Genomic DNA, 10,111 nt, shown 5'->3' on the forward strand with positions numbered 1-10,111 from the left:
TGGGCGACTGGTCTAATCTGGTGTGAACGATCTATCTAGTCCGTTATTCTGGCACCAACAGTGGCCAATGCCAGATATTTCTACATAATTTTCTTACGTGGGTTTGACGTTCTCTCATGAAATATATCTATGGGTGGAATCTTTTTCCTATCCCCAGTCCACTGGTGATAGAATAATGTCCTGATACATGAGAATTAATATTTCTTCTAATTTTTCCATCTCTATTCACTTAGATATTACTTATTATGTTTCACTGTATAAAGCAGAACATGACTTCACACCATAAGGCTCACAAAATTTCAGAGTAGCTCATTTGAATATATTAAACTTCTCTCTTTGCTCAGATAATTAAAGCACCTTTTGCCTATAACAAGGGAAAGGCTTAGGAGATGCTGTGACCTTCCACTAACCTCTGTCTTTTGGGATGCCTTCACCAGTCACATATTCACTGCAGGTGCTTGGACACAAGTAAAGTGCCTGCCGAAGCTCCAAGTTAAGAAACCACATCTGCAAGAAAGTGTTCACGTAGCATGTGGCTCCAAGGTTTGTTAGGCCTACAAAGGCATTCTAGCATAAAACAGAAAACATGTAATTAATTCCCATGTAAAAGGAGCAGATTGATAAAACCGTCAATTAGGCTCTTTCTACACTACTGCTTTTAGCTGGGTTTGTAATTAGTTACTGGTGCAGAGACTGTACGGATTTATGGAGTTATCCCTCAAACTTCTGTCTCCAATCAACATGGTATCATTAAATAGACAATTGTTCATCTGTGATTCTGTTTCTCTGCAGGTATCATCTGACTCTATTTATACTAACATACATGTTCCCTTCAGAAATGAGAAGCAGGACAGGGAAGTAACATTTTAAACGTCTAATTCTTTTCTGGTCATCTCTTTGGACGTTCCTTACCCTCAGAATGTAGAGAACTCTTTGCATTCTGCTCATCAAAGAAATAAAATTGAATGCTCTAGGGCACTGAAGCACTCACAGTTGATCTCAGGTGGGGAATGAACAGCTAGTGTTTCAAATCTTTGAAAGCTAGAGGAATCTGCGACTTGTACTAGGGAGCTGAAACCCAGTAATGGGAATCCAGTCAATATGGTAGAGGATGACGGTCCTCCTATTTAGGCCCTTAACCTACAAACACTTAAGCATGTGTGTAACTTTACTCACATAAGTAAAAAGAATTTGCTAGTTTAAACGCCTCCTTTCCCCCTCCCCCCAAAAAAGTTTCTTTTACCTTTTTCCTCCGTTCAGAGTTTGGGTCATCAATGTTGTGAAAGCTATTTTCATCAATTTCTCCTAGCCAAACATGTTCACCAATCCCAACCAAACAGTTTGGGTTTCCTCTGCAGTTTCTTCTACAAAAACAATTATGAAAACATTAAAATATAGACCATACATTTGTCATTTGTAACTAGTGCAAGAACAGGCAGCAGACAAAGTGAATCAAATCATTTTTATTAGCCAAGAAAAAGGGCAACAGCATACAGGATAAAGAACACTCAGAAATAACTTGAAATGTTCTCTTCATTAATAGTATGTGCTCTGTAATTTATGACCCAGAAATTCTGTTTATTACTGAATAGGCTTGGAGGTATTGTTTAGTGTTAATCTCAGCACAGCTCACCCATCATACAAAGATCTTGTTCTCGTTGTTGAGATGAGCAGAAATCCCACGCTGACCACAAAGGACATTTTTATTTTGTTTTACAAAAACAATTTACAGCTCTCAGTGAGTCTGCCTAATTGCTCTGGATAGTGCTCCGATATTTTGTCCAGTTGTGTACAATGACACCCCGCTCACTCCTCATAACATGGTGACAAGTCAGAGATGGTGGAAAGAGCTGGAAGCAGTCACTTGTTCAGCAGGCATTTATAGCCCCATCCTTTGAGGGCAGGTTTTCATTTTAACACACACCACTAATGTATGCAGTTTAGTTTAAGTATGTCTACCTATTTATTAGTGTGGCATGAGAGTTTTCCCAGAAATTTCTGTGCACAAAACCCCCTCCACACCTGTGACAGAAACAGCTATGCTGCAGTTATGGTAAGTCCATCTGGAGTTTGAACAGGTTGGTCCCACCAGGCAATGAAAGGCACGGGGACGCGCCTCTGTTTGTTTTTACCTGCTCCTCTGAGACCCCCCCATGAAGAATTAACGCAGCTGACAAAAATTTCTCCTTCCCCGGCCGGCGCTGGATGCTGTGGCTGTTCCCCGGGCTGGGCAGCCCCGACACACAGCCCAGGGCATGGGGGGCTGCGCCCTGAGCACCGCCCGCAGCCTTACCCGGGCCAGGCCCCAGCCGTCCCCCCGGAGTGACAGCGACGCGCTCCGCCGGCGCAGGCGGGTCAGGTTCCCGCTCCTGCCACACGCCGAGGCCCGACACGCCACGCCACTGAGTCCCGGCCGGGGCCTTGGCCCCCAGAGCTGCCGGAGGGCCCGAGCTGAGCGCGGTTGCCTGGGGCCCGCCGGGCTCCTCCGCACAGGGCCCGGCCCCCAGGGGCAGCGGACGGGCGGGCGAGCAGAGCCCCCGGGGGGGGGGGGGGGGAGGGCAGGGCAGGTACCTGCACACGCCGCGCTGGCAGGGCTCCAGCCCGATGCGATAGGCCGCCTCGATGTGTTCCTGCGTCACCTCCTCGGGCGGCACGGTCTCGGTCCAGCGCCAGGCCGCCTTCTCCAGCTGCAGACGCGGGGCCATCCCCCTCCGCGCCGGGCGCGCCTGCGGGCCAAGGGCGCCGGACGGGTCAGAGGCGACGGGGCCGGACCGGGCCCCCGCACGGACGTTGAGCGCGCGCGCCCGCAGTGGCTCCCGAGCGCGCGCGCGCGCGACCGCACCGACGGCCCCCGCCCTCTTCTTTTCTCCCCGCCCCCGTCGGTACCTGGCCGCCCCGGCCCTTCCCCCGCCGGCTGCGCGGCCCCGCTCAGCTCAGCTCAGCTCAGCCCGGCCCGGCCCGGCCCGGCGGCTCCCTGGCTGCGCCCGCGCCTGGCTCCTGCCTCTCTCGGGCCCAGGTAGGGGGCGGGGCTGCGCCGGCGACGCGGTGACGACATGAAGCGACCACACAGGAACTAGTGACGTGAAACTCCAGGGCTAGGCCGCGCGAGCACCGCGACATGAGACGTAGGGGCACGGCGGGGAGGGGCGTGGCCTGGTACTGTTCCCGGCTGGTGACCCGGGAGCTGTCATGGGGGCGGGGCCAAAGGCAGGGGCGCGGCCCATTTAAAGGGAAAGAGGAGAGTAACTCTCCCCCTCACCAGCCCGTTCAGGGGGGCGCAAATACAGTGAGTGTTAGGGGTGGGGATGTCCGGGGGGAGCGGCCAAGGCAAGCTGTCAGAGAGATGGGCTCAGGCCCCATGGGGCACTGCCCCTGGCGATGCGTGGGGCGGAAAGGACCCCTTGATGAGGGAAGTGCGCTGTTGGTTCCAGGGGGTTCCACCCCAGCAGCTGGGTGGCAGCAGATGTAGACACTGCTGTAGGGGGAGGCGTTCAGGGGCCTGTGGTTTATGTGAGATACTTCCTACTGCTGTCCACTTAGGCCTCTGGCAAGATCCGCTCCTGAGAAAGGTACATTCCCACTGTGACATTTCCAGTCAAAGAGAATGGGACAACCCAACCCAACCCAACCCAAGCTGTTGTCCATCTGACTGGGCTAGTTCCGTTTTTTTTTTATACAAGAAACAAAGCCTGAAGATGGTCCCCACATGCTACACTTTCCTGGAGATAAAGGCTACAAGAACATACCAATTTTACAGCAGCAACTTCAAATCAAATTGTGTGTGTGCAGGGAGAGAACCAGTTTAAAGGCAACTTTGCTTCTTGCCACTGTGAGTAGGAATTAGAAATATATCAAAATTATAGCAATTCTAGGGAGAGTTTGGGAGGAGCGTGATGGATTACAGTGCCTAGACATAATTTAAGAAATTCACAGATTTAATGAGGTCCCCAATATGCGCCCAAGGGAAGGAGATGCACATTACCTTATGGTGTTGCATGGAGACCTTTCTGTCATGCCAGGTGCTGGCTTAGATTGTGTTTCCGATTAACTGCTGTGGGACTGTGTTTGGAATGAGAGAAACCTTGGCGGTTAGGACACAAGCTGTTGGCATCTTTAATACCATAGTCTACCCCTGCTCAAAGTGGGTCTAATCAGTCCAGTGTTCAAAACGTCAGCTGCTGCTGCATTGAATCCTGTCTGCAGTAGTGATCTCAATGCTACTACCGCTTGTGCAACTGAACCAGAGATTTTTTTGCAAAAAAGGCCTTAGGTTAGACACAGTTTTGGAGAGGGTTCAATGCCCATTTCTGCTTCCAGAGGAGGGAGAATCTCTCTTGCCTTTGCTGAGCTGATAGTCTCTAGAATAGAGCATATTAATAGCTACTCTGTGCCTCATAAACTTGAACTTCAGCTTACTGCAAATTAAAATCCAGCATGATCAAGGAAGCTCAATATTAGAAAATGTACAGAAAAGGACAGGAAGCTGAACCTGCACTAAATAGTTGCTTGGCCCCTGTATTGGGTTATGAAATCAAAGCATGGTGTAAGTACTATAAGCTGGAAATCTGTGCATTTTACAGTGACATGCAAGTTCATGCTCCTACATATGAATGCAATGCATCAGGATCTCAGATAAGATCTGATGACCACAAATGCAGGAAGCTGTGTATAACCCTGTGAGGCCAACAATACATCCACACATGCTGTCTGTAAGCTGGCAGAAATCCTCAAAGATGAAATTGGATCACTTCAGATGAACCAAAGCATAACAGCAGTTATTAATTTGCTTCTAGGCCCATACATCAAACAGCAGCTGTTCAATGATCTTGACACATCGCCATTTTCTTTACCTGTGGATGAATCTATTGACAGTTCTGTTCAATGCTTCTTTATATTTGCATCAAGTACTCCAGTGTTCAAACAAGTTTAGGAGCACATCTCTAGGCATGACTGAATTATCTGAACCACACAGGGCATCACAAAAACTATGCTGGCTTTACTGCAGAGTAACAGTTTAAAAACCTTATTGCACTTGCTACAGATGCCTGAAGGCTCAAGTGCATTAAAATTGATACACTGTTGAGAGCTGTGCTCTTAAAACTAATCTTCAGTTTATATCCAGTGTTTGTCATTCCTTCTTTATTGTGCTCATAAAGCAATGCAATTGTCTTTCTGGTAATCCTGATGTGACTTTAAAGAAATATACTCTAGTTTGCACAATCTGAAGGTGGGAAAAAAAGCCAAGTTGATTTCAGGAACTGCATTAGGAAACTGCCCAGTAAAGATGATTTCCAGTGCTACTGTATGGTTAGTTGCTACAAGTGATGTGAAATGGATCGCAGGATAGTGTAATAAACTAGTTACATTTTAGCCTGCCGCATCTGCAGAATGCTGCTTTTCCACCCTTTGACTATATCATCCATATGCCAGGACACCGGCTTCCGAAAATCCTCTTCTGTGGTGAACTGAAGGACGGTAAATGAGCTAGGGGTGGTCAGAAGTTACATTACAAAGATGTCCTTAAGAGACATCTCAAGACAGTGGACATCGATGTGGACACATGGGAGACATTGGTAGAAAACCATGATATAGTAAGACAGAAAATTAAAGGAATCAAAGAAGACTTTTCCATCTTAAATCAGATGACACACTGGTAATAGTTAGTGCCTTAGAGAGAGATTATGTGCATGACAGAAGATCAGGGCTTCTCTACTACTGTCTGCTGTGGAGATCTCCGTTGGCTCAAGTGATAGGTGCTTTCTGCAGCAGGTGGCCAGTGCTCTAGTTTAGGTTCCCCAGATTCACGCGTGAGAATGATATCAAATAATTATTGCATCTGGCAGAGCAGATTCTAAAACCAAATGTTTATAGAATGAAGGTGTTGAAAGCAGGCTGCAAAGCTTGGACTTGCAGGAAACCAGTAATTACTTGTTCAAAGTAGTTGGCAGTCTTGGTGACTTCTTTCAACAAAAACTGGAAGCAAGCAAGTCGACTACAGCTTCCAAAGATGTTGTTCTTAGAAGGATTCTGGACTATATATAGCAGCTGCTGAGTGGCTGCCAAATGTGACTATCAAGATCAATGGATATGCAGAGGAAATGACTTTTTAGCCCAGAGACATTATAATCTGATGCCAGGTCAGGTGCTGTGTATGTGATCCACCAGGCCATTTGGTTTCATGCTTCACTGGCAAGCCAGTGAAAGAATAATTGAGCCTTTTGTTTTATTTTTTGGAAAAAGATCACCATTAGAACGGAAGGTGTATCCTATCCTTCAAACTCACATGGCACAAAGCCCCACTGAGATCATGTGAATCACCTGGACCATGTTCTCAGCCAGGATGATTGTAAGGCAGATCTCTGCCCTCCTATTTTCAACACTTTTCTAAGTATTTGAATGCTCACTTTGATTTCTCAACAGTGTGTTTTTAGACTATTAGACCAAGAAGTAACACCATTACCACAATAAAGAGCGCTGATGGAAACCAACTACTGACAGATAAGCAAGACATCATCAACAGATGGAAAAAGCATTTTGCCATCTTGCTGAACCAAACAGGAAATGTGGATCCTGATGTAACAGAAACTTTGAATCAACTACCTACCCAATATGACCTTAACCATCCAATTAATATGGATGAACTGGAGAAGGCTATCGAGAGCACAAGGGGTGGTAAGGCACCAGGACAAGACGGGATTCCTTCCGATGTGTATAGGTATGGAAGGCAAGAACTCAAGTCCAAGCTACTCACTCTATACAACATGGGTTGGGAGAAAGAAGAACTTCCCCAGGACTTCAAAGACACACTAATTGTCACTATATACAAGCGCAAATATCAGATCAGATTGTGGAAACCATCATGGTATCTTTCTTCTATCAGTAGCAGGAAAAATCCTTGCCAAAATCCTGTTAAATAGACTCAAGATAATATCAGAAGAAGTGCTACTTGAGAGTCAGTGTGGTTTCAGAGCAGGAAGATCAACAAACAATATGATATTCTCCCTTAGACAACTACAAGAGAAATGTGTAGAGCAGCACAAAGACCTTTGTGGTTTTTGTCGATTTCTCAAAAGCTTTCGACATGGTTGATAGGAAGACTCTCTGGAAAGTTCTAATAACCTATGGATGTCCTGAGCACTTTGTTAATATCATCAGGCAGTTTCATAACAACATGATCAGCAGAGTATCAGTGGCAGGAATTGTGACCGAAGCCTTTCCCATATGCCACAGAGTGAAGCAGGGCTGTGTGCTTGCTCTAGCCCTCTTCACTTTATTCTTTGCATCAGTGCTCTCAAGGATGAATGCAAATCTCAGCACAGGCATTTACGTATGTACAAGAAGTGACGGCAAGTTATTCAGTCTGGCCAGGCTACGTGCTAACGCTGGGGTGAGGGAAGAGTGTGTTAGGGAGCTTCTTTTTGTGAATGACACGGCTTTGGTTGCTCACACCCAAAAAGATATGCAGGAAATTACAACATGTTTTGCTGATGCAGCAAGCAAGTTTGGATTGAAGATCAACACAAGTAAGACCAAATTATTGTTCCAACCAGCCAACAGACAAACTGGTAACAACGTTAGACCAGATATTGTCATAAATGGTGAAGCTCTTGCGAGTGTGAACTCCTTCAGTTACCTGGGTAGCACAGTGACAAATGACAGCTATGCAGATGTTAAGATAACTTCACATCTTCAAGCTGCATCCAAGGTTTTTGGCAGCATCAAAAAACGACTTTGGTCTCAGCATGGGATCAAACTGGCTACTAGGGTCAAGGTTTACAGAGCAGTGGTGATACCTTCTAAGCTCTACTCTGTGAAGACATTGGCACTGTATAGAAGACATCTGAAAAAGTTGACGAGCCTCCAACTGAGTCACTTGTGGCAAATCATGAACATCAAGTGGCAAGACCGAATTCCTAACACTGAAGTTTTAGCAAGAGCTGAAATGCCCAGTGTAGAAGTGTGACACACTGTACCCCATGTACACCCTTATGGTGTGATTTGTGTATCATTCATGTTTACCCTCACAGTGTAACTGTCTGTGTATTGTCTGATGCAAAGTATGCCATGTAAGGTGTTTTTGGCATGCTCATGACATACTGAACATTAATGTTGTGGTAGCATGTTTCCTTCAATGCCATACATACATACAGATTTGAAACTCCGCTGTGTCATATCCCCAAATGTGTGTCTCACAGAGTTTGAATAGATGCAGATGAACACAAAGCTGTGTTTCCGTGCCCTGCAGACACATGCATAGAGAAACAATGAACTGGCCTAAGCACCTGTGGGCGCTTTAGCTCAAGTGGAAGAAATCATGCCCATTGCCAGACATGGCCGATCATCTGACCCCAGGGGGTGTTGGGGAAACTTGTTAAAAGCTGAGGCGTCTTTGTCTCTTGACTCTCCCCTGGAACCCATCTTCTAAACAACACCAAAGGCTGAGAATCTACCCACAGGGAGGGGGTCCTGGTTGCAAGAGGCATCGCAACCAGCCTGTGTTGTAAGGTGAATAAAGACTGACACATTAATCTTAGGTTAAGATGTGGGTTATTTTTTAGTTAATTATGATTAACTCATTGACTTATTAATAATCTGACTTAGATTCACTTAAAATCTTACTGTAATCAATAAATGTATTTGTTTGTCTTATCTAAAACAGTGCATGTGGATTGAGTGTGTGCAGAGACCTCACTTAGAGTGACAGAGCTGGTGCATATCAATTTCTTTGATAAATTCATGGACAAATGTAAGTGAGCTTGCAAGGTGCAGTGTACATCACTGCATCTTGCAAGACGGCGGTTCCTGGGATTGCATCTGAGACTGAAGGTGTTTGCTGGGGGTCTATCCCATGAGTGACTGGCCAGAAGTGTTCCCTCACTGGGCCAGGGACCGATTACATGCAGGAGGCTGGGCATGGGCTGACCCAGGAGAGGTAAGTCTGCACCCAGGAGTGAGGAATTGGGATGACACAGCTACACACCAGTCTGGATTGCAGAGTGGGGAATGTCACAAGAAGCAATAGTTACTGCCTCACAGATGGGGTGGTCCAGACATATCATCCATATGCCAGAACACCGGCTTCCGAAAATCCTCTTCTGTGGTGAACTGAAGGACGGTAAATGAGCTAGGGGTGGTCAGAAGTTACATTACAAAGATGTCCTTAAGAGACATCTCCAGACAGTGGACATCGATGTGGACACATGGGAGACATTGGTAGAAAACCATGAACAGTGGAGAAATGTTGTATCTGAGGCCATTGAAAAGGTAGAAGAAAATGATTAAGCAATTTATCAGCATCAGCTATGACACAACATGGCTCGAAACCAACAGAGAGACATCTCCTGCCTTCGATGTGGCTGATGGTTCCATTCAAGAGCTGGACTTGCATCTCATCAGCGTGCGGAAAAGTGCTAGCTGATCTCTACAGTCATCGTACCGCGATGGACAGCCAAAGAAGACTATTATTTAAAAATTGCATGTTCTGTGTACAGAGACAATTTAAATGCATGTTATTTCTGAATCAAAATTGTTGAGTTTTCCCCCTTATTAAACCAAAATGAACCTTCATTCTTTTTCTGGACTGTGTTTGAAAAGTATTCTCACGCTAGCTGGCCACACATCTGGGTGCACCATGGAAATCAGGTTGTCACATTCCAGATTGGTTATCAAGCACAGGAACAAATGGTGTAAAAAGGAATAAAGGGTTACGTGATTATGAGGTTGGGGGGTTCTTGTTAGTTCTTCATGAGCCAACTCTGTTCTCTAGTTTCTAGCAAATCACCGTTTGGAGGAACTCTAATTTCAGCCTTTACCAGGGTGGGAAACTCAGATTTTCCAAAATAATTCTAGTGGCTGGGGTGGGAATGGGTGGATTTCCTGCCCTAATGCTGAGCACTGCAGAAGCTCTGGCCTCTTGTGGGAGATATAAAGCGTTAAGCCAAATCTGCCTCCATGAGAATTTAGATGGTGCCACAATAAGTCCAGAAAGGATTTTTACAAACACACATCCCCACTCTACAAATGGGAATTTCAAAGCCAGCGAGGGAATTTGAACACCCAGTTCCCAATGGCTTTAAACCCGCTGCACAGCTCTGCGGATCTCAGCCTCCAA

The 10,111-nt window shown here is 46.1% G+C and overlaps 1 protein-coding gene across 2 annotated transcripts in view; it reads right to left on the bottom strand.

The window, feature by feature from the left end:
• Window positions 1-3,070, bottom strand: part of USP48 (ubiquitin specific peptidase 48) — a 59,699-nt gene extending 56,629 nt beyond the window's left edge. Inside the window, exons 1-4 of one of the 2 annotated variants that reach the window (XM_067567003.1) lie at window positions 2,887-3,070; window positions 2,572-2,726; window positions 1,244-1,364; window positions 411-567 (exon numbers count right to left, since the gene is read on the bottom strand). In XM_067567003.1, coding sequence (XP_067423104.1) covers window positions 411-567; window positions 1,244-1,364; window positions 2,572-2,705 — 412 coding nt within the window. In that variant the 5' untranslated portion in view covers window positions 2,706-2,726; window positions 2,887-3,070. Of the gene's footprint in view, window positions 1-410; window positions 568-1,243; window positions 1,365-2,571; window positions 2,830-2,886 lie in introns of those variants that run through there. The other variant, XM_067567002.1, reaches the window with a different exon arrangement.
• Between the last annotated feature and the right edge of the window lie 7,041 nt (window positions 3,071-10,111).

The sequence above is a fragment of the Emydura macquarii genome, unplaced genomic scaffold (assembly GCF_026122565.2).
Source record: "Emydura macquarii macquarii isolate MOO-44397 ecotype Brisbane River unplaced genomic scaffold, CSIRO-AGI_Emac_v2 contig_2768, whole genome shotgun sequence".
In the NCBI taxonomy this organism is placed as follows: Eukaryota; Metazoa; Chordata; order Testudines; family Chelidae; genus Emydura; species Emydura macquarii.